Source organism: Scatophagus argus, chromosome 9 (assembly GCF_020382885.2).
Source record: "Scatophagus argus isolate fScaArg1 chromosome 9, fScaArg1.pri, whole genome shotgun sequence".
NCBI lineage: Eukaryota > Metazoa > Chordata > Actinopteri > Scatophagidae > Scatophagus > Scatophagus argus.
Window position 1 is genome coordinate 12,408,852 of NC_058501.1, and position 22,874 is coordinate 12,431,725.

Consider the following 22,874-nt stretch of genomic DNA (forward strand, 5'->3'; position numbering starts at 1 on the left):
GTTCTATTTTTGTTGTTACCTGAATTTCACCAGAAGATGGCGGGGTTTGCATTTGGTTCGAGTAAAGAAATGTAGGTGTGTCGACAACTCACAAAGACAAGACACTTCGAAATAAAAAATAAAAAATCGGGGTTTAGCCACTTTTGTCGCTTTCGGAGCATCATTTCATCTTTTTTATCTTTTGAACTTATGGAGTATTAGTTTTAGCAGAGCATGGCATTGTGAGATGTACAGCTGCCGACGGCTGGTCTCAGATCAGTACACACTGACAAACCAGCCCACCCCTATTTGGGAATGGAATGCCGGGAATTGTTTGATTGACAGTCAAGATAAACCAATGAGAGGCCGAGTTCACGGCTCGTGGCCGATAGTAAATATTCAGTAGTTTGTGCTCTAAGTTTTTACTGAAGCTAGAAGCTCGAGCGAGCGTGGCTTGCACCTTACTTTTTCAAGCAGAGCTGTTGAAACCATGCTTGTAAAGTGCGAAAACATTAGGGATGCAGTGAAGTCTCTTATTACCGCTTTCTGGTTTACTTTTAGCGTGTGTTCCGTGAGTGTTCACGGCCAGGAAGGTAAGAACAAGCTTTTATTGACGTTTTTGATAAGCTAAAATATGTGACGCGAGAGTTTATTTCTGGTGTCTTGCTAGCGAAATGCTGCTAACGTTACTCCTAGTCTCGAGAAGATAAACAATTTAATTACCAGTTTATTTTAACCTTTTCCTTTGTGTGACATAGTGTTAAAGCACTGGCAGCAGTGCGACAAGCAGAAATGATCAACAGGCTGTAAAACATCGCTTCGTCCAACCTAAGGTAGTCAGTATCATATAAACGTCTCCTCGTATCGTTTTCTAAATTTTACATCCGCGACTGTTATCTGATTTTAACACTAGGCCTGTACTCTGCCAAGTCCTGCCAGATTTACCGTGCTCTGCTGTCACCTTTACTTTTATATAAATGTCTGTATATTAGTCTGACTGTACTGTATATGTTGAAATTAGTGGCAAAATACTGTATTTTTTCATGTTGAAATAGGTGCAAAGGTCGAGCATGTGATGTCGTGGTAACATTCTTTACATATTCTAAACATGTTCGTGTTTACCTGCTGATCCCAGCCATCAGCTTAGCTTTCCCACAGGTTTTATTTATTTATTTATTTGTCTATTTGTTTCGAAACATCAGTCAAAAGTTCATTTGCAGTATGAATCACAGTGACCATATACATACAAAGACAAACAGAAAACCAATTAACTGCCCCGCAGACTGTGACTGTAACACTCAGCTGTACCACAAATCTGTGCTGTTTCTGTCTGTCTCTGAGGCTTTGGTTTCCTCACATCGGAAGATGATTAAGTCCAGGGTCAATTACCTGTTCTGAATCACATTGTACTTGGCACATATGCAGAGAGCTTTGGTGGGGCCAGGGTATGGGGGAAACATTTCACCCTTGGTGTTGTAACGCTGTGATTGACACACAAGACGGGATAAGGCAATGTAGTGACAGGTAGCACAGGTGAACATCCTGTCTGCTAGTGTGGACCTGTAAGGGCCTGCCAGGAAAGCCGCAACTGGAAAACAATGTCGCTGGGCTGCTTTTGATTGACTGCCTTCCTACCACCCAGTTCGACTCCCGTTTGCCGTAATTCACCCTCTGAATTTTCTGAACTGCTCAGAACAGGCTGAACATCTCATTCTGTATGAAAGCAGAAACAGACTGGCATGGAGACAGACTGTAGGTGAAGGGGTTCAGTGAGCAGGGGAAGATTACTGGCCATCCAGAACTTCCTTAGCATTGCAGCCCCTGCGGCCTCCTACCGGAAGGTTACAAATCCACGCTCTGTTGCCCACAGTTACAGTATGTCGCTGTGGCATTTCCAGGGAATCCTTTGGGGGCTTGAGGAGGGACAATAACATACAAAGTTCTGTGGTATTAGGAGCTGGAAAGCTGTCTGTAAGTCAGGGAACAGCTGGTGTGATGCAGAATATGTGTGACTGAGGATGAGTGGAAGGTTTCCCCTCAAACAAATCTTCACAAGCCTTATATGGAAGACAAGGACTGTGATGATGTGTAAGCATACATGGACCCTGGTGCCTCTTTAAAGTTTTGACCATTCTTGGAACGTGTCACCACCGGACATGTTGGTTGTGGGTTTTGAGCCTTCCACCCCCAGAGCACTTATCTCCACTGTGTAACCATGATGGGAATTGACTCATTTATTTTCTGTGACCCACAGGGCTATTAGACAGTCTAAATATTTGAGTTTTCCGTTCCGCTTGACGCATTACAGAGGAAGTAATGAATCAATATTCAAGAAAATAGTTTCATACAGGAACTAGTGCTTAAATAAATACCTTTAATTTAATCATTTGGCTTGCCTTTTCTCTTAACAGCAGTATCTCTTTATCTCAGTATCTCTGATGCTCACCGTTATGATCAGAAGAGTATAAACCCGCCCTCGTTTGATGTGCATGTTCAGAAGAGACTTATTACTCATCTGTTCTAAGATGGGACAGTAAGAAACCCCTTAATATTCTGTGGATTTAATTCAGAAAACTAATGACAAAACTGTCTGCAGGTATGTGATTTTGGCTTTAGGGTGCTTAGCTAATAACTCTTCTCCTGGCAATGATGTTTTTAAAAGTGAAACTTATTACTCGTAGTTATATTTTCATATCCATCAGCTGTGTGAGAAATAAATATTCCTTGTTGGTCAGTTTCTGTGAACATGATTAACATAATGCTGTACAAGTGTGAGTAGAATGATTAGATGATCAATTAATTTCTCGATCAGCTGACGATAAATAGGCAAACATTAACTGGTTAATTTATTTTGAATTTATTTTGTGAATAATTCTCATAAAAATGAGAGATTCCAATAATTCACCAGTTCCAGCTTGTCAAATATAATTAACTGATGGTTCTTAAGTCTTCAATAATATTCCACTTAACATCTTTGGGTTTTGAATTGTTGGTCAGACAGAACAAGAAATGTGAACAATGCAAACTTGGACCACATTAAAACTTGTGACTGCCACTTTGCTCTATTTTCTATCGTTTAACCAATGACCAAGTGATTAATTAAGGAAATAATCAGCATGGTTAGTCTGTTTAAAAAAATATAGTACTGATACACTTTAGGAACCGAATTTTGTTATTAAAACTTGATTGTACTTGACAAGAGTTTCCTCTTACATTAAAGATTTAATCCAAAAACACCATTAACTTTGAACATTTGATACTGAAAATGGTTCAGTTCTCATAAAGACAACACATTTGTGAAAAGTGTGAAGCAATGAAATGAGAAACATGTTTGAATGTTGGCTTTACCTCATGAACTGTTGGCTTTTTCACATCACAGTTTTCATATTGTGCTCGTCTTGTTTCAGGTAATGGCTGTGGACATACAGTGCTCGGCACAGAGTCTGGCTCGCTGGCCTCGCAGAACTATCCAGGCACCTACCCCAGTAACAAATGGTGTACATGGAGGCTTCGAGTGGCAGAGGGTCGCATGCTGCGACTGCTGTTTGGGGATTTTGACATTGAGAGCAGTCCGGGCTGCAGCAATGGCTCTCTTGTGATCACAGACAAGAATGGAGAAACCTTTCTGGGTAAGCTAGTTCACCATGGATGATATTCAGTATGTTTGTTTTTTAAATGCATTCCGGGTGATTCAGATGTGCTTTCATATCTCCTCTTTTGATTCTTTTCTGAAACACCTGCTGTTAGAATTTTCATGTTTCATGTCAATGTTGATGTTCTCCCAGCCGTGATTATGGAATACACATAGGATGCCATTCCACTGACACATTCACTCAAGAGTCAAACCCAGTTTTGCAATAAACACATACACATCTTCCAACCAGGTGTATCAAGTCATGTCTTTAGGGTGTAAGAGTTTGACAGTACACCAGTATGAGGCTTGAGAAAATTAGGAGATAGAAATATTCTATTACGCTGCAATTTGTGGTTATTATTGGATTCCACTGAACATACCTCAGTTTGTGTGTGTGTGTGTGTGTCTGGTGGGGAGGTGTTCTTACATGTAGATTTTCCATGTGACACACTGTATGGCTCTGCTCTTTGTTATACAGTTACAGGTATGGGATAAAGAGATGACAGGAAAGTATTAGTAGGTTTAGTCTCACTTTAAATAATCTACATCTGTTGACATTCTGACAAAATTTGACAATACTCCACTAGTCAAGAAACTAATCTACTGTTTTTGCAGATGTCTGTATACATGATATATCGGAGAAAACAACATGTGTTTGTATGCTTTTACAAATGTTGGTGGGTCTGTGTGGTCACAGGTCCAGTGTGTGGGAAGCTTGATGCATCACAGAAAAATGTGACACTTAAAAGCAATGAAGCGACAGTAAGCTTCAAGTCAGGCCCACACCACTCTGGACGAGGGTTTCTACTGTCCTATGCCACAGACCAGTACCCAGGTAAGATATCTGTAAATGGTTGATTACTATTTGTGAAGCACTTACATGGTTATAATGAGTATATGAATGTTAGTGTCATTGTGTTTGTGCGTGTGGTCCCGCTGCTGTTGTTACTACCGAAGTGTTGTTAATTGCCACTGAGCACGTAGCTCAGCTTTACAAGAGTCTGATTTGTACTTTGACTTGAATTTCTAAAATTTGCTCCTTTACAAGTTTACACTCATGTAACACCGATGTATGTATATATGTATATCTATGTGCACTCGTGTGTTCATGTATATTTGTGGTTGTGGGTGTATGAGTCACTACTTCTTGGCATTCAAACTCCATCGCAGTCTTTGCTCTGGTGTGTTTGCTCAGAAAGCAGGAGTCTTCTCTCAGGCTGAATGGAGGAGGGAGGCCTCAGCCTTCAGTCTGTCGCTCTGGATTTCTTTTTCACTCCCCCACCTTATGATCAGCCCGTTAGCCCCTGCGAACTCACTACCATACCATGTTTGTTGCAACCTCGAGGCTACTGATTTAGTGGTTAATAAGTCTGCATGTTTTAATGTTTTCTATCAGTGCAACAGCAAATTGTAACCCGCTCATTAATTTAGGGACAGAGGTCCAAATTGAATGTTTCTGGATTGTATAGATACAGTTACAAAATGACACAAATGTCAAAGTTCTTCCTGTTTATCATTTTAATAACCAGGCAGACTTGTTTAGTCTGAATGCTAGTCTATACTTAGTGATAGTTTCCTTGGCTTTGGCTGAAGTCATCCATACTCTGCAGTATGTATCACGGTTTCCTGTTTTTGACCAAGTTGTTTATGAAATCTGGCAGTGTCTGGAACTAAGCCCGTGTCCAGTCATACAAACCACTGTCTGTTAACTGTGATCACACGAGGACCGGTTGCTGTACTTGTGGACTGTGACATAGTCACAGTAACAAAGGGTTTAGTCACATCAACAGTGATGACCGCTCATCCCCTAATATAGCGCACTTACAGCATGTCTCAAACAGAATCTGTTTGTGTATGGTTTGAGAGAATGACGGGAGCTATTATGTAAGCCTGAGATACTGGGTCCCACACCATACTCTTCAAGTCCACCAGTAATAATTACTACTACCTAAAAAGGTGGAATTAATTCTCGGGGGTGTTTATTATACGTCTGTTTTGCTGTTTCAGATCTCATTTCTTGTTTACAACGAGGATCTCATTTTAGCTCTCAGTATTTGAGGTAGGTGGTTGACCTCTGCATTTCCCATAATAGAATCTGTTTCAATAGAGTGAGTGTTTCTCACATGTTATTCTGCTGTTTCTCAGTGTGTACTGCCCTGCTGGATGTAAGAATGTCACAGGGGATGTTTGGGGGAACTCTGATCAGGGTTACAGAGATGTAAGTACACCATGTTTTATTTCGATTTATGAGCTCAAGGTATACATTCACAAGTTACTGAATTCATGTGTGTAAGTGACTTATATGTCAACCTTTTCATCAGACCTCAGTCCTATGCAAGTCTGCAGTCCATGCTGGAGTTGTGTCTGATAGTCTAGGAGGCCATGTCTCTGTGAATCGTGAGAGAAGTCTTACACTCTATGAATCCAGCTTTGCCAATGGAATCCTTTCAAAAATGTATGTCTGCTGTTATTGTACTCAAACTGAGAGTCACAGTGGCTCCTGTTTAGGTAGAAATTAGTTTATTTCAGATTTTTGTTTTGTGTTTTTGTAGAAGATGTAATGTAGATTATGCACTGATGGACTTTTTACCTGCCCTCTGTTGACAGGGGATCATTATCTGAAAAGAAGCTGCTCTTCAGCAAAGGTAAGAGAAAGACATGACATTTTTCACATGTTGTTTTTGCATGTTTTACCCCTTTTACCAGAAGACATTTGACATTCCTGTTTTCCTTTTCTTAAGACATGCTGTTGTATTCTAAAATTTTCCTGACATTCATAAGCTCCCATTCTTTGTGCTACTATAAACTCAGCTTATTGTTTCATGCAGTTCAGCATAGCGAACATGTGTCTGTAAAAAATGGTCAGCACTAAAGTATACATTATTTGCTGTATGTAAAAACTCTCTGGGTTACATATTGAACCAGTTTTATTGTTCTTCTGGTCCCTGAACAGAATGCAGCAACATCCTGAGTGTTTCTGGTTCAAATGCCTCATCCTTCTGGGATAAAAGCACTCAAGAGCACACAGTGTTCTGGTCCCCCAGAAACATGGGTTCCACCCATGAGGTCCTACACTGGACAGCAGGCCATAATGACCCAAACCCATGGGTGGAGCTGGAGCTGAGTGACAGAAAAACTATTACAGGTAAAAATGTTCAAATTAGAATTTTAGGTGTGAAAATTTAATGTAGCTTGTCTTAAATGTTGAACTATAATACTTTTTTATCAGGCATAATGACGACAGGATCAGACGAGTACTACATAGAATCCTACCTTCTCCTTTTCAGCAAGGACAGAAAAAATTGGAAGCTTTACAAAGGTGCTCTGAGTAAAGAAAAAAAGGTATGCATTGTAGTGTACTCACTCATGTTTACATCATGGTTCTTGCTGAGGCCAACAGAGCTGATTAGCCTGCTGAGTTTACACTGTGAGCTTCCTGGTGTTCTCTGTGAATGAGTAACTTTGTTGTTATGGTTCCCAGGTATTTCAGGCCTACACTGATGGCCACTTCAGGGTTCTCAACAGCTTTTTTCCTCCCGTTGTGGCTCGGTATGTCCGACTACAGCCATTGAGCTGGCATGGCAGAGCCTCAGCCCGGGTCCAAGTTCTCGGCTGTCCTGTTACCAAGGTCACGCCAAGGTCACGCCCAGCTGCCGGTGGGTATTCTCACCTCTAATCAGGAATAAATCTGTTGACGGTGTGAATTTATGTGTATACTCTGACATTATGACGTTCCTACAGAATCTCCATCCGTTAAAGTCAACATGGGTACAGCATCGCCGAGCCCGACTCCTACTCCCACATTGGGACCAGTCTTAGTGGAAACAAAACTGAGTATGTACTTGTATCACACTCCAATTTGACATGTGTACAATGAGAATTTTAGGAAACCTGTTTTAGGAAGAATGCAAGTTAGATCAGTAAAAACATATGCCCTTCTGTCACATTCAAGGTTGTGTATGTTGCGTATGTTCCTCACACTTGTTTGAGTGTTTACTTACTCAGATCCCTGATGTCCTGTAGGTTCCAGTCAGCCAGTGATAGTAGCAGTGGGAGTGGTCCTGGCACTGTTAATGTGCGGCAGTTGTTTGTTGGCTGGAGTCTGGTGGAGGCGGAGGTACTGTTTTTAAATACTGCTGAATATTTCAGAGTGTAATTATTTTACGAATATACCTTACAAACACTAACTGAAATAAGACATTCATAAATGTGATGAATGATAATATTGGCATGTCATCTACATCAGCCTGTAAAGGATGTAAATATTGGTACCAACCCAAAATGAACTGCCGATGTGACATACTGATGATGATTTAATTATGCGCACACAGGTTGATTCATTAGTTCTCTTATTTTTTTCCAATGAATGTGTACATTTTGAAAAGCATTGTATGTCTGCATGTGACAGTGAGCTAGCATGATAAGATCATATTCATCATTATAATAATACAGTATATGGACTAAAGTATTCGGACACGTGACTGTTACACCATAAGGGGTATAAACCACTCTTCAGGGAAGGCTTTCCACAAGATTTTGGAGTGTTTCTGTGGGGACTTTTGTTCATTCATGCAGTGGAGCATTTGTCACCCTCTGATTATTAATGAGCTAATCATTTCAGGTCTAGTGATGATGTTACAGAAGTCATACCACATTTAACAAACGGTATGAGCTGTACTTTTAATTCTTATCATTTATCTCTTTTTCTATACAGGAAAAAAGATTCACAAATGAAGTACTCCCTACCCACAAGTAAGTCAAATGCTCTTTGACAATTTAACAGTATTTTTCAATCTTTTTGTTTAAAAGTCTCTGACTATGTGTGTTTGGGTGTCAAGTAGGTTGTCAGAGTTTCCAGGCAAAGAGTCTCTCATGCCCACAATCAGAGCTTATTTCCTACCCTCTGGAGCGAAATGTCCATGATGCTCTCCCAAGCCCCCCTCTTAATGGTGAGAATTTACAGAAGTATCCTATGACTTTTTAAAGAACATTCCTGCACCTCAGTTTTACAGCTGTGATTATCAGATGCTGCTTTTCTGCTGGCTTTTTCATTGGCCATTTAGAGTTTACTTGTGATCAAGTTCCTGCTCTAACAGTCTCTGGCTTCAGTGGTCAGTCTGGGGAGCTCATGCCAGGCCTGACAGGCAAACAGCTCTCTCCACGGGCTGTCCATTCTTTGCCCTGGCTCAGCCCATCACCCAGTCACAGTATAAACATTCCTTTCTTTGGTCCACAGAGCCTCTCTGAAAGAGACCCTTTAATTGGAGCTCGATAAAGGGCGCTCAGCCCACCCCCACACCACCACCAGTCCTCCTCTCAGCCTCCTCCATCCCTTCCCCCAGGCAGGGGCCCTTCACTGAGAGGTCCAGTGATAAACAGGACAGAGGGTCAAAGCTAAGACAATCAAAGCCCTCACTAAAGCCTGTCTAATTAAAATAGGTCTGGTTCTATGGACTCTTGAGGAAGGTCTAGGCATCCTACACCACAGCCTCCTCTCTGGGGGCAAAGAGTAATGTTTACACTTTCCGTTCCCATCCCTGTGATTAGAGGAGACATTGTTGGTGGCCAAGCAGCTAATGCGGGGGCTCAGTATTGGCCTGGTATGAGACTGCTATTGAGTAGAAAAGACGAATTTCCCAGAAATTTCAGCTTAAGATGCAAATAAGCAATTCATCCTAAAATACAGTTTCCTTTTAGTGAAAGGATGCTGCTGATGTTTTCAAAGCCATTTAATGACATTGTTTTTTTTTTATCACAGATTACAAGAATTCTAAGCTCAAGGCTTACTTAGCTATTCCAAAGCTTTTGTCAGTACACCAAAACAGTATTTTAAAGGTGTTTTAAGGTAATTAAATTGTTTAAAAAGATTACTTTCTTCCTGGTTAATTTGACTGTTCTACTATATGGAACCAATACATTGAAAGACTTACAAGAAATAATGGCTCTTTTGCAGGAATGCCTTTAGAGATATACAGATGATGTATGATAAAACACTAAATATGCAGCAATGGCTACACATTAACAACTGATAACAAGGACAAAGATATCGGTTGAAACAGTCACAGAGTATTAATTGCTAAATGAGTTAAAAGAGTCAATTGAAGCCCATAGTGTCCTGTACACAGCTAACTTTATCTATGTTGATACCTCTCATATCTGTTTGTTCTATATATGGCTGCAGTCAGAGGCTTAGCTCATCACAAAGACTAGTAACAGGGGGAAACAGCTAGCCTGGCTCTGGCCAACAGTAACAAAATCCACCTGGCAGCATCTCCAAGGCACTCCAGCTCTTTCCGTTATTCCTTGTTTATATAATCCATAGAGAACCTTGAAGTGTAAAAACAACTATTTTCCACTTTACAAGGGATCATGTACTGCATTATTTCTTGGCTCGGACCAGTAACTTCCTGCAGTCTCCACTGGTTGCCTGGCAACCGCTCAGAGCTCACACTACACAGGGAAAACAGAGTACCACACATTGAGAAAACGAAACTGATCTCATGTTTGGTGGTGATTGTAGTTCATAGCCGTACCAGTATTTGTTGCCTCTCACATAATTAGAAATACACTCTCATAATGGTTGACTCTTTTTTCTTTTTCTTTTTTTTTCTTCTCCCCAGACTATGCCGAGCCTGCTATTGCAGTTATTGGACAGAAGGTTGGCTCAACATTTCGACCATCCTCAAATGAGGGCTACACTACCCCTTTCACTTTCAACCATTATGACACTCCTGGCAACCTGCCAGAGTACGCCGAGCCTCTTCCCCCAGAGCCTGAGTATGCCACCCCATTCGGTGATCAACCGCCTGAGTCACATGGACCTCCTGCACAAGCACCTACCGCTGGTAACAGTACCACATCCAGCCATGCGCAGTATGACTGCCCCTCACACAGGATGCTATCCAATGGCTACTGCACTCCTGTTCTACATGCGAGTGGCCCACGGCCAGTCAGTGTGGTCTATGCTGAGCCAAAATCATGTGACTCTTTACTACAGAAGCACACATATGAGAAGCCTTTGTGAACAGTGCAGTCTCAGACATAGAAGGAAAAAAAAAAGACTCTCCAGAGATAAAATGTGTGTAGGGACCAGAGGACCAGGTGATCTCATGGACACTAAGCTGGATGGTGTTGTGTACTAATGCTCACAGAACTGAATGTCCAGTGTGTGATGTACCCAAAGTTCAGAAGTCACTTTGGACCTCTATGCATATATGAGGCTACACCACTCAGAGTACACAATGATGTGAGAGCCATACTAATGCAAATATTTCCCTCCAGGAAGTCTGTACTTGTCCTGTGGAAATATTCTGTGATGCACATGCAAAAATGCAGGTTCAGTCGTGTCTCAGAGATACTGTTTATTGATAAAATGTTTGATCACAAGCTGCACTTTCAGAAAACACATACAGTAATGTATGTCCGTTTAACAGTTTAATGCAAAAAACGTGGACTGAATGTTACTTGTCCTGACAAAATGTTCTATTCACAATGTATAATTTCAACATCAAAACAACATTTAAGAAGCACTATAAATGGTACACAGTAACAAAGTGGTTAAGATTGTTGCTATGATTATGTATTACCACTAGGTGGCTCTCTTGAGTTTTAAACATGTAACAATAATGTAATAATTTGCTGGTTCTCTTTCCTCAAATAATTATCATTCATTTATAACATACATAGTAAAGTAACAAACAAAACATTGGTTTAAAATATATGCTTTGATTATATCAGTGTAACACAGAAAGGCACAACAGGCAGGGTGATATCATGATTAGCATGGAGGACCCTGCAATGAAACCTACTGCAGTGTCCTTGAGCAAGACACCCATACCTCAACCAAACACCAGAGCTATTATGTTGCTGCTCATCACTATGGAAAAGAGATTTCTGTTTCATTTGAGGGGTTATGAAGAATATCACAAAACCTCAACATAGAAAACAATTCCAGTATGTGGCCTTCCTGTGATTTGTTAGGTTTTTTTTGCCACGACAGCAACTTTCCAAGTGTGAGAAACACTTAAAGAATTAAATAAAATTAACTCTGTATTCCATACCTACTTATTCATTTTCTGTGCCACTTAAAGTCCACTGGATTGTCTTAGTTTTTTATGGGGATTATAAAGATTTAAGTCACTAAAGGATTTACTTTAAGTAAACAGATATGGCATTACTGTTGTTCACATTGATCACCTTTGAGGAAATATATATAAAAGAAGAAAATAAAGAAAATGTTACTTTTGTATTCAGGGTCAGTAGTCCTCCATCTGAAAATGTTACTAAAAGACCCTCAAAAAAGTTATGTTCTAGAAATACTTTTGTGGTGTCACATTTGGCAATAAATTCGCTAACCTGCTCCTCAGCTGAGTAAGGCACAATAAGACAAGTGGCAAGACAAGACAAAAACATTTTAGGAGTTATTTTGGTGTTTGATTGCAGCAGCAAGGTGTTTAAGGTTATTTTAAGTTAGTTTTGAACCTTGTAGCACTGATCAATCAGTACAAACAGGCAAGTGGACACCTAACTTATAGAAAAATGTCAACCAGCCTGAACTTCTGTCAAATCAAACAAACTTATGTTATAAAAACAGACAAGACATACACAACATCTCCTATAATTTTTTTAAGGTGCTGCAAATTTGTAATTCAAAAATTTGATTTAAGTCTATACAGTAATAGCCCATAAAGAAATGTTGTCATCAAAAATCTTTCAAATTGAAAAGATTAATAGTATTTGACTACAGAATATATTCCCCACAGATAATTCAGCTGTTGTAATACACCAATATCAATCATTCACTCTCCACTGTTATCACTGACCCTCTTATTTGCGCTAAACTCTTTCCTCTGGCCCTCCTCTTCTTCTCTCCCGCCAGACGAGTAATGCATCTGAGTCTGGTGTCTGTTCCTGGATGGCGCATCCTTAAAACGCAGCCCACAATCTTCACATGCATACAGAAGCCCCTCTCTGTTACTGCCTGGGTTTGTGCGCTCTGACTGAGATTTGCTCTCATTACTGCCAAGAAGAGATGAGCCAGGAGGAGCAGCAGTCGAGGCAGGGGAATCTCTGGAGTTTAGAGCTGTATTTGAGCTGTTATCTGGGCTGCTGGGTGAATTTAGCCCAGCGCCAGGTGGGGGAAAAGTCCGGGGACGCCCAGTTGGATAACCACGGCCTGCTGGTCCCCGAGATGCACCCCCAGCTCCGGCTTCTGGATGTGGTACTTCGGGGGCCAGTCCATGAACTGTGCGGTAGTGAAAGCGGATCCCAGAGCGGTTGGAGAAGCCTTTCCCACAGAGGCTGCAGATAAAGGGCCTCTCTCCTGTGTGGATGCGGGTATGGATCTTAAGAGCTCCTGACTGGGTGAAACATTTCCCACACTGGTTACAGCGGTAGGGCTTCTCTCCTGTGTGGGTCCTCTGATGTGCCCTGACCCCTGCCAGATGGGGAAACCCTCTGCCGCAAAATCCACAGGAATACGGTCTTTCACCCGTGTGAATGCGTCTGTGGATCTTCAGGGCCCCAGATTGGCTAAAACTCTTCCCGCAGTCAGAGCAGGAGTAGGGCCTGGCACCAGTGTGCACATTGAGGTGGATGCGGAGGTTGCTGTGCGAGTTGAAGGCCCTGCCGCACTCCGTGCAGAGGAAGCCGGACGGTTTGTGGGCGTGTTCGGAGCGCTGGTGCTGCAGCAACTGGGACGGTCTGGAAAAAGACGCCGAGCAATGCATACATGGATGTAGAGACATGGTCATAGTCACCCTGCCTCTTTCTTCTTGTTGCTGAGTATGCGTTTGTCTGCGGTGGTGGCACTCCTTAGTACAGGTGGCGAAGGAGTGCTGGCAAGACAAACAGGGAAGAGGGCCAGAAAGCTGTGGAGCATGAGAGCGGACAAGCTGGGGACAGGGCAAACAGCAGGTTAAAGGACAGTGGTGGTGATGAAAATGATGATGGGCATGGGTGTGTGAAAACGAGGAGTCCGTGCCTTCCTGGTGACTTGGTATCTGGGTGCAGGATTGGAGGCTGCGACGGCAACACAAGCAGGGAAACATGGAAAGGTGGGACAAGGAGCTCGAGGACACCCTGGAAGGAGTCTCTGAGTTCTGTTCTGAGCTCTGAGTCCCCCCGTCTGCCTCCTCCCTCTGCGGTCGACCGGACGTCCTGGTCTCGAGCTCAGATGTGGTGGTTCTGCTGCTGCTTGGTTCGGTGTCCAGTAAGTTGTGGCATACTGCATCTGGGCGTGGTGGTGAGGACAAAGATTGTCTGGCTTTTAAAATCTCAAAGGTAGGCGGAGAAGTGGAGTAAGGGCAGCCAGGGCAGGTGCAGGCATAATGCACATCTAGGTATAAAAGAAACATGAATTGAAAGAATGAAATGAATGCTAAGAATGTTTTTCAAGAAAAAGACTGAAACAACCCTTGTGTGTTGAGCTCTAACCGTCTCGCCTGTCTCTGGCCTCTCCCTTCCTCTGTGATGCCCCAGGCTGGATCTGTCGGCCAGGCTCCGCCTCTGACTTGCCCTGAGCAGGTCGAGGTTGTCGTAGAGGTTCAAGTGAAGAAACTTTGAACCCCAGAGCCTCGCCATCACCAGCTACGCCCCATGCTGCGTTTAGCAGATCTGGCTGATCCTTCGAGGTGTTTGCAGATGTGATGAGGTCACCAATGAACTGATGCATCTCCATCCAGGAGCACTGACCATGCTGCAGAGAGTTACAAGGCATAATTGCAGAGTCTGAACGCATTTCGCGTAAGAATAAACGAAACTCAAAACACTTAGCTGCTCAACGACTTAAGCTTAAAACAATGGATCTTTTTAAAGTCGACTGATTTGCATAACATGGTTGTCAACTTACAATGTCGCTACACTTGTCTTTGTCCATGAATTTAAACAAACGCTGGTGTTGTCGCCAGATCGACGGCTTAGCTTTACATCAGCGATTTCAATATGTCAGACCCGGGTTCAAAACGACAAAAGCAACAAAAAATACACATGTTCTTTATTACAATAATACATTTTTACTGTGGCCAATGACTGTAGCCTACTCCCGTTAGCCATATTTTTCCCGATGATGGTGAAGGCATGACCCACCCTCCTCGCATTTGATTGGCTTACCAATTTCTCTTCGCCTGACATTAACCAATCTCATTGGTCCCACCTGAACCTAAACAGCGCAGTCGCACGGAATCTAACCAACCCAAAAAGACGAAGAAAATAAGTGCTAACCAATCAGAAGCAGCGTAGGGCGGGTCATGCCTTTTTTTTTATTTATTTATTTTTTTTATTTTAGGGTCATGCCTTCTCCGCCTTCAGAAAACGGTAACCTCGCGCTGAAACGCAGCCATTGTATTTCCGGGTTCTTTGGTCATGTGACAGGAATCTTTTTTTGCCGTTATTTTAACAAATATAATTTTTAAAGAAAATACTAAAAATATAATGTAAATATAAAGAAAAAAAAGAAGGAAAACAAATCTAAAAATTTTCTTATTGTTTTACAGGCAGATAATGTTAATTTATAGCGGTTATAGAAGTAAACTTTTGAATTCCTTCAAGAAACCAAAAAAATGGTTTAGATCTAGAGAGTCTGCATCTATGAATACGAATTTGGCAAAAATAATTACATTTAGGCTGCTAAACATGTTTATTATTAGAATTTTGAAAACTATCCCAACAACACATAATGGTCAGGAGTTTTGCACAAAATTCTGGAGCCTGTGCATAGGCATTGTGCGTGAGCCCCTCCCCAAATCCAGAACTATTCATCTCTGTGGGGCTTCCTCTCACAAGGGCCTTGTATACTCAGTCCCCTTTGTCCATCAGTCTGCCACTACTGATTATGGTAGTCTAATGCAGAGAGAAGTCACTATAGTTAATAAATCAATAACAAATCAAAAAAGCAAATCTTGCCAAAGGCCTGTTCTATTGAGCTTTTTACTGGGATTTTTATGTAATGACAATGATCTTTACTGCAGCAGGTGACTGAAACCACCCAAAATTGTTATCAATCTACTCTCAGTCATATCAATGAGATGAGATGCCTACACATTCCCCAAAGGATACTAAAGGACCATAACCACAACCTATCCACCCTGCTGCCATCTGACAAGCAATACCAAAGTATCCACTGCCATACCACCAGACAACAGAGCCACTACCTTCCCCAGGCTGAGACTCCTCAACTCATCCTCCAGTTTATCTTTTTAGGAGACTAAGACTCGCATTTTATTGTGCAACCCTGTGTTGTACAATAAAAAATAAATGTGACAGAATATCTCAGCCAAAGCACAGGTCATCGGATCTATCTATATCAAGCTTAAGCAAGAAAGGATCAAAGCCAAGAGTGAACCTTGCAGCTCATTATTTTATTTCTAAGAGCAATATCACTACATACAACTGACGCACTGTAGTGGTTTCTGAATGGAGTAGTTTAACACAATAAGGTCAGTAAAGGTGTAAGGTCCTTCTCTGTAGGAAAGGGTCTGTAGAGAAGGACCTTACAAGGCAGAAATGTCAGATCTTTCTCATGCACCCACAAGGGAAACTGATGTAATGAAACCCGATCCCAACAAGATATTATCTGATGATAATAAGCAACAAATGTATGTTGAAAAAAAAAAAAAAAAAAAGATACTGACACAGAATGTCATATTATTGATCAGTACCACTGCATGTGCATTTATGAAACAAACACTGGTGTCTATACACAAAGCGCACATATTTTCAAGTTTTTAGCTGAATACAATGATATCCAGTGGTTTCATTCAACTTAAAACACATAAATAAACCTAAAGATTCAATTTCCCCACACAAAACTCAGTGTATAAAAAAGGTAGAAATCATGACTATATTTCATGATGCACGAAGTCCTGCACAATATTGCATAGGCTTCAAGACTACTGCAGTACCGCTTTTCATCAGTGGCCCAAACCACAAGCTCTACCCAAAATGCAAATAAATCAAAGGCCACAATAAGCCCAAGCTTGGAATGTTCTGTTTGCATTACAGAAGAAACACAAATCTTACTCTGAAACCAAAAATCATACAGTCGATTGCTCAAAAGACACTGTTAATCTTAATGGCAATATACAATAGTGGAAAAAGTAGAAAAATTGCTTTGTTATATCAGTGTAGAAATATTGCAGAATTTTCAATATACTGAATTCAATATTGAATAGTATATGAGTGTGGCTGCAGAGATGTCCTTTGAGACTCAGACGCATCCTCCAGTAAGAAATGTTCTCTTTTCTTTTGTCCCCTCACTGATAATGCTACGTTTTTTCCTTCATATCAGCATGGCATGAAACCTCACTCTCCATCTTGATTTCTTTCTTTATCGGCTGACAAGATCTGGATGACCGTGCATCAAGAACAGGAGACTGAGGCTCATTCTTAATGTCTATTATTATTCCAGAGGAAGTTGCATTAACATTAACAGGGGACTGATCAATGGGATCCATTTTAAATGTCTCAGCTTCAGTATATGTACCTGGTTTTCCTGGAATTGGTTTAAAAAATGTTTTACTGTCACTGTTTTTTAATTCTTGATCGTCTGTGTCATCAGCCTCACCTGAGATTTCAAATTCCTCCAGCTCACTTTTAAGAGCAGGAACGTCACTCAGAGAAGACTTAGGGGACTTACACTTCTTAGACAAATCCAGAGGTGCTTCACATTCTGGATCCTGTTTAATCCCAGTTACCAAATCCAGGGGTGCATTCAAAGGAGCAGCATTCAGTCCAACAGGCTGAAGCTGGACCTGCATATTTGATAGTGTTGGAGAGATTGCAGATGGGAGGGTGAGGCCATTGGTTTGAGTTGGACAGACAGGAACAAACAAGACAAGTTTAACACCTGGAGGCGGCTGTTTGTCCAGGGTTAGTTTCCATAGCCCATCCTGTGAACCAGAGCCAGCAGACGAATCCTTTGTTACAAGCTCTGGGCTGCAAGAATCATTCACTGCTGCAGCAGGCATTGCGACTGCATTTGCTGGATTGGTTGAGTCTGGATTTGCTTTGAGCTTTTTTGTCTCAAACGAAGAGCTCCGTGATGCCTGCCGTTTTTTGGAAGCACTCTACAATAAGAAACACAACAAAAATGACCCAGTTACACAATGAAATATACAGAAGGCAAGTGTGACACATCAGAGAAATCAGGAGGGAGAGACCTATCATTTTAAGTATTAAGAGGCAAGTTTCAACCACAGTTTAGCCTCTAGGATCATGACAGTTCATTTTCCAACAGGAAGTGTGATGTGATCTCATTTTTTTTATTTTTACCAGTCTCCAGCTCCACAGTCCAATGTCCCCCTCAACTCGGAGTTTGACACCTAGCGGCTGTTTCCACATTTATCTACAGAAGGGAACGGTTTCTCTGTGCCGGCTTTAAGTCTCAGTTTGAGACGAGTACCTGCAAGCAGGATTTTCTGAGAACCAACTGTTGTCTTATATGCACCTTACATTGAGAATGAACATATGAGTGAAGTACGAGACATCTTGTGTCCAGCAAATTCAGGATTTTTCACTGAGACAGGAGAAGCAGGCGTAATTTTATAAAATTTTAGTAAAATAATTGTTTAACTGTCTACAACCTATCCTTCAAAACCTTAGAGTGTTTTTGTATGTCTTTAAACATGTCTAAACAAAGTCAGCTGGCTAATCAAATTTCGATATATTCAGCCAGAAACAAACAATGACAGTGATAATTTCGTAATTTCTTGAACTAAATTATTGCACACTAGAAACAAATTATGTTTCTGCGCTCACTTTGAATACTAGATTACAATAATTTTAATACTGATGAGAAATGCACAATTAATGATTATCAAGCTCAAACAATTTTCATAACTCTGCAATTTTCTTATCAGATTGAATTATTCAAAGTTGATTTTTATCATCCTGAATTGGAATGAACAGCTGCCTGGAGGCTAGGAATTCAATTTAACTATGTATTCATTAAGGAGATTGAATTGAACACAATTAGACTTGGTTATATGTCTTTGAACACACTTCGCCTCTCATTCAAGTACATGCTCACGGAGACTAGACTAGACTAGACTAGTCTGACCAGCTGGTGGGGAAACTAGTGTATTTAACCTCTATAGAGTTGTTATTTGTATAGTTCTTCCACTTTCACATAGATTTCTGCCTTTACTTCTCTTTGTAATCATCTGTACCATCTATGCACACATTTTGGACCTGGAAGACAGAGGAGGAGGTCTGTAAGACTACCTATCTCCCACTTACAATGCTATCTTTCATTCACACCCAGGAGACTTTACAACTCGGGGAACTAACAAAGGTGACTCCAACACCGCTACTAACTACAACTATGGTCATTCGCGACACCCTGGACCACCAACGAACCAAGTATCAATGGTCCGGATAACAACTCCACAGAGGTTAAATACCCACCAGCTGGTCAGATAAGCCTTGTCTAGTACAGATGAGCATGAACCGATGAAGCCTCTTGGATGAGAGGCGACACATGTTCTAAGACACGTAACCAAGTCCAGTTAAATTCCCATTCAATGCAATCTCCTTGAGATAGCTATGAGCTGGATAAATGAGAACACCAACAGACATATACATTAAGGAGTAACTTTAAACAATTGGAAAATTTTGTTTTTGCTGACCTCCAGTAGTTTAACCCTGTTGCAGAGATGTACAGGTGTTCTCTGAGACACACCACTGTTGGTTGTGGTTACAGGTGCAAAACAGGGTGGGGTCAGAGGTGAAACTGATTTGAAGCAACAACTAGAGAGGGAAGTGAAACACTAATTTTCAGCTTTTCTACACTCACCACAGGCTGGGGTTTTTGTCCACAGGTCTTAAGGTGACTGTCATAGTTCTGCTGGTGAGGAAAGCCCAATCCACAGCTCTGACAAAGACAAGGTGAATTGCCAGCATGACCACCCATGTGGGACATTAACAGCAAGGCTGATCTGAATCCTTTTCCGCATTCAGCGCATTTCAGTACCCTCTGGTGAGCCCCGGCGTGTTTCTTCAGCTCTTCCGAAGTGTCAAATCTCTGTCCACACTCCAAGCATCTGATCTCATCTGTTTTAGGCTCCTGATTGCCCCAGCAGCCTGTGTCCTTTTTGTGCTGCTGAAAGTCCTCCTGACTGAGAAACTCCCTCAGACACGCCACGCAATGTATGCGTTCAGGCTCACATTTGTGTTGGCGGTACAGCTTTGCCAATCGGAAGTGGCAGCGGCATCGTATACAGGTGTAAGGCAACAAACCAAGATGGGAGAAGCTGTGTTTCAGGAGAGCATTCTTCTTAGTAAAGGTCTTTGTGCAATCTGTGCATTTAAGAACCAGATGACACGTCTTCCTCCGGTGACGTGCAAGGGATTTTTGAGAGGAGAAATTACGGCCACATGTTTCACATTTAACATTCATCATATATTTGTGTAACTGCACATGAGTTTCACACGCCTTCAGGCAAGTGAACACACGTTTGCACAAGTCGCACTCATAAAACTCATCCTCAAAGTGATTTCTTGACAAGTGTTTGTTCAGATCTTCCTGTGATGCAAAATCTGACAGACAGACACGGCATGTGAGACGATGCAATTTGGTCTGGGCATGCGTGCGCAAGTGGACTTGGTAGTTGTAAATCTGGCAGAAGCGCTTTCCACATTCGGCACAGCAGTACGGGCGCGCTCCAGTGTGCAAATTCATGTGGTCCTGGAGCTTGAATTTGGAGGGAAGCTGGAGATCGCAGACGCCGCAGTGGTAGTCACCTGACTGACTCGACTCTGTGGAAAAGAGAAGGAAATTCAAAGTGTACCAACTAATTAGATCAGGACTGAAGATATACGCAGCAGACAGCAGTTAAAGAAATTAATATTATCTTCTAAATAATTTATAAGTAATTAGAGTTGGCAAAACCAGTTATGTATTAATCAAACTGTCAATAGTTTTTCTATTTCCTATCCTATCTGTAGCACTCAGATTCTAGCCCATTTCTTCCTTCTGTACAATACATCTTTGAAAACAGGTCACATATAAATACTTTCATTTTAAAGTGTCTGAAAACAACTAGATATTGTCCTATTTTGCAATTATTACTTAAACAGGAGTAACTAATGCTTTTGTTGGAGTCTATTTCCAGCAGTAGATTAATACACATTTGCAGCTTAATGAGTATTTGCTGCAGCAGAATGGTGCAAGTGGAATCAAATCAAAGTATCCTACAGTCAGTTTCTTTTTGTGTTGTTAGCATTTTTGGGACAAAGGTCTATGGCAAAGAAATAAAAGTTAAATCAAGCTTTGGCTGCACAGACAATACTTAGCAGGATCAGTTCAATTGGTCTTGATCTTTTTAAGAAACTTGTTGACAACAAGAAAACCATCACAGTCTGTATAACAATACACCACTGCATGCTTATGAGAGGCAAAGTGAATGAGTCATACCATTGTTTAGTCCTTCTTCATCCACTTCCTCTTCGACCTCTTCCTCCTCATAACCGTCTGAAACCTCACTGTCATCGGTGTCATCCTCATCCTGCTGCACCTCTGCTGAATCCTCTCGTGCGTCTCCTTCATCGCCATCTTTCTCCCCACTGTCATCCTGCTCAGTTATCAGCTGTGGAGGGTCTGTAGATTCTGGTTCAGCAGTCAGATCGTGTACTGTGGGCTCTGACAGTTCAAAAAGTGCTGTGCCTTTACTGACTTGTTTATTTTGTTTAGGGGTTAAGGGTTTGCACTGTACCCTGTCAATATCTGAGGTCTGTTTTGCTGCACTTTCTTCTTTACCATCAACTGGCTGCTGGACTCGGACCAGCAGCCTTTGTTTGTTTGTGGCTGAAAGTGAAGTAGGAGTGTGACTGGATGAGAATGAGCCATCAATCGATGTGGAGCGACAGGGTGTTTCTGTTACAGAGGTCTCCCGCTCCTGCAGGATATCCGGAAATCCCAACTCTGTTAGCTGGATATCAATGGTGTATTCGATGGACATGACTACCGGCGAAGGGGTCAGCCTGCCATCAAACACAGAAATAGACAGGTGCTCAATGAGGATTTACATCAACATATTCCTTTGCGAGATAAAGTTTAAAACACTAAGTATATTGTGTTCATTAATACTGTTACAAGTGAATTTCGCCTTACCTGTCGAGTGACTACATGTGTGGTTTGTCTTAGTTGTCTTCTTTCTTTTGTTTTCTACTCGGCTAACAGTTTTCCCATAGATTCATTTTTAACACACCTTAATGTCGGTGTCCCGGTAGGAGAAAATGAGGCTGGGAAAGCGTGGCTTAAGAGCAGAGCAAGACCATAAGCTTTACCCTCGTTGTTTGTTTTCTGTCCCGAAGCAAAGGAGAACAGTCATTTCTACGACCAGAAATAAAGACTCGCTGACACAACGTGAAAATAGAGCGATAGCAATTGGCCGTTTAGACGGCTAAACCCTCAGGTAAGCAGATAAGAAAGGTGACTTGGAAATGAGGGAAACAAATACAGCAACACAAGGAGAGGGAAATCACCAAACAAAGTCAAGGAAATACCTGTGGGCTCTCGAGCACTCCCAGAGTCTTGGAGTGGTACTACATGACCTGGCAGCTAATCAGAGGCACAGGTGTCCTTGTGGAAGAAATATTTTAAAAAGTGAATAGTTTACCGGTGAGTGAGCACGATTATTCACACAAGCACTACACTATACACTATCTAAGTGCATTTTGATGTACCCATATGTTACGCTGGAACTTCCGCTGCTTTGCTTCCACTCCACTTCAATTTAATTTAAGATATTGCAGCATCTCAGGGCGGAATAAGTACAAGAACCAACAGAGAGCAAAAATAGAAATAAGATAAGAATTGAAATGTATCAAACACTAAACGGAAATATCTTAGTTATAACATGTCCTTGTAAACATCAAATTTTTTTTATAGATTTCATCATGGTGTGTGGAAGAATTATTCAGATTTTTTACTTTAGTTACATAAAAGTACAGAATTAGCAAGTTTGAATTTGGGTTGTGTATTTTTGTAAGGATGTCTGAAAGGCTAGGCAAATCATTTGAGTGCACATCAAAGAACCTATTTGTGTGAACTTTATAAAAATTGCATTCATATTTAACATTACAAAACATGCAAAACAGCATAAAGGATATAAAGAAAGACACACAGAGATTAAGTGTGCTCGGACAAACAGATCTGTAGTTCAGCTGCTGTGTTAAAGGTGCACATCAGCCAAATCAAGCGTCTCACTGCACAGCTAACCTCTGAATATAAGTCAAACATAAGTATAGTACTGCTAGCCTTGCA

General features: G+C 41.4%; 2 protein-coding genes across 9 annotated transcripts; one reads left to right on the plus strand and one right to left on the minus strand.

Annotated features, from left to right (window-relative positions):
• Positions 1 to 193: 193 nt before the first annotated feature.
• si:dkey-34d22.1 (discoidin, CUB and LCCL domain-containing protein 1) lies at positions 194 to 11,672 on the plus strand. 4 transcript variants are annotated; one of them, XM_046398914.1, is made up of 15 exons: positions 194 to 572; positions 3,387 to 3,608; positions 4,311 to 4,448; positions 5,621 to 5,672; positions 5,759 to 5,831; positions 5,935 to 6,068; positions 6,221 to 6,258; positions 6,567 to 6,758; positions 6,843 to 6,955; positions 7,095 to 7,269; positions 7,355 to 7,447; positions 7,637 to 7,730; positions 8,328 to 8,365; positions 8,452 to 8,562; positions 10,234 to 11,672. In XM_046398914.1, the coding sequence occupies exons 1-15, from the start codon at positions 470 to 472 to the stop codon at positions 10,635 to 10,637; spliced, it is 1,980 nt and encodes a 659-aa protein (XP_046254870.1). In that variant the 5' UTR covers positions 194 to 469; the 3' UTR covers positions 10,638 to 11,672. The 4 variants fall into 4 exon arrangements, with proteins under 4 accessions (XP_046254870.1, XP_046254871.1, XP_046254872.1 ...); XM_046398915.1 differs by having other exon boundaries at positions 8,455 to 8,562; XM_046398917.1 differs by lacking the exon at positions 194 to 572 and adding an exon at positions 589 to 812.
• On the minus strand, positions 10,955 to 22,134 carry LOC124064439 (zinc finger protein 2 homolog). Of its 5 annotated transcripts, none has more exons than XM_046398911.1 (5): positions 21,720 to 22,134; positions 21,024 to 21,589; positions 19,404 to 20,365; positions 17,247 to 17,676; positions 14,116 to 14,309 (listed from the first exon to the last, which is right to left on the minus strand). In XM_046398911.1, exons 2-5 carry the CDS (start codon positions 21,565 to 21,567, stop codon positions 14,266 to 14,268), a joined length of 1,980 nt encoding a protein of 659 aa, XP_046254867.1. In that variant the 5' UTR covers positions 21,568 to 21,589; positions 21,720 to 22,134; the 3' UTR covers positions 14,116 to 14,265. The 5 variants fall into 5 exon arrangements, with proteins under 5 accessions (XP_046254868.1, XP_046254867.1, XP_046254866.1 ...); XM_046398913.1 differs by lacking the exon at positions 14,116 to 14,309 and having other exon boundaries at positions 17,211 to 17,361; positions 17,457 to 17,676; XM_046398910.1 differs by lacking the exon at positions 14,116 to 14,309 and having other exon boundaries at positions 16,212 to 17,676; positions 21,817 to 22,133.
• Positions 22,135 to 22,874: the final 740 nt, after the last annotated feature.

Coding starts and splice junctions, on each gene's coding strand:
- si:dkey-34d22.1 (XM_046398914.1), top strand. CDS start 470: ATGCTTGTAAAGTGCGAAAACATTAGGGATGCAGTGAAGTCTCTTATT. Junction 4,449..5,620: donor TGCCACAGACCAGTACCCAG/GTAAGATATCTG, acceptor TTGCTGTTTCAG/ATCTCATTTCTTGTTTACAA. Junction 6,956..7,094: donor CTCTGAGTAAAGAAAAAAAG/GTATGCATTGTA, acceptor TATGGTTCCCAG/GTATTTCAGGCCTACACTGA.
- LOC124064439 (XM_046398910.1), bottom strand. CDS start 21,567: ATGTCCATCGAATACACCATTGATATCCAGCTAACAGAGTTGGGATTT. Junction 20,366..21,023: donor TGAAGAAGGACTAAACAATG/GTATGACTCATT, acceptor TCTTTTCCACAG/AGTCGAGTCAGTCAGGTGAC. Junction 17,677..19,403: donor GACAAAAACCCCAGCCTGTG/GTGAGTGTAGAA, acceptor TTCTTATTGTAG/AGTGCTTCCAAAAAACGGCA.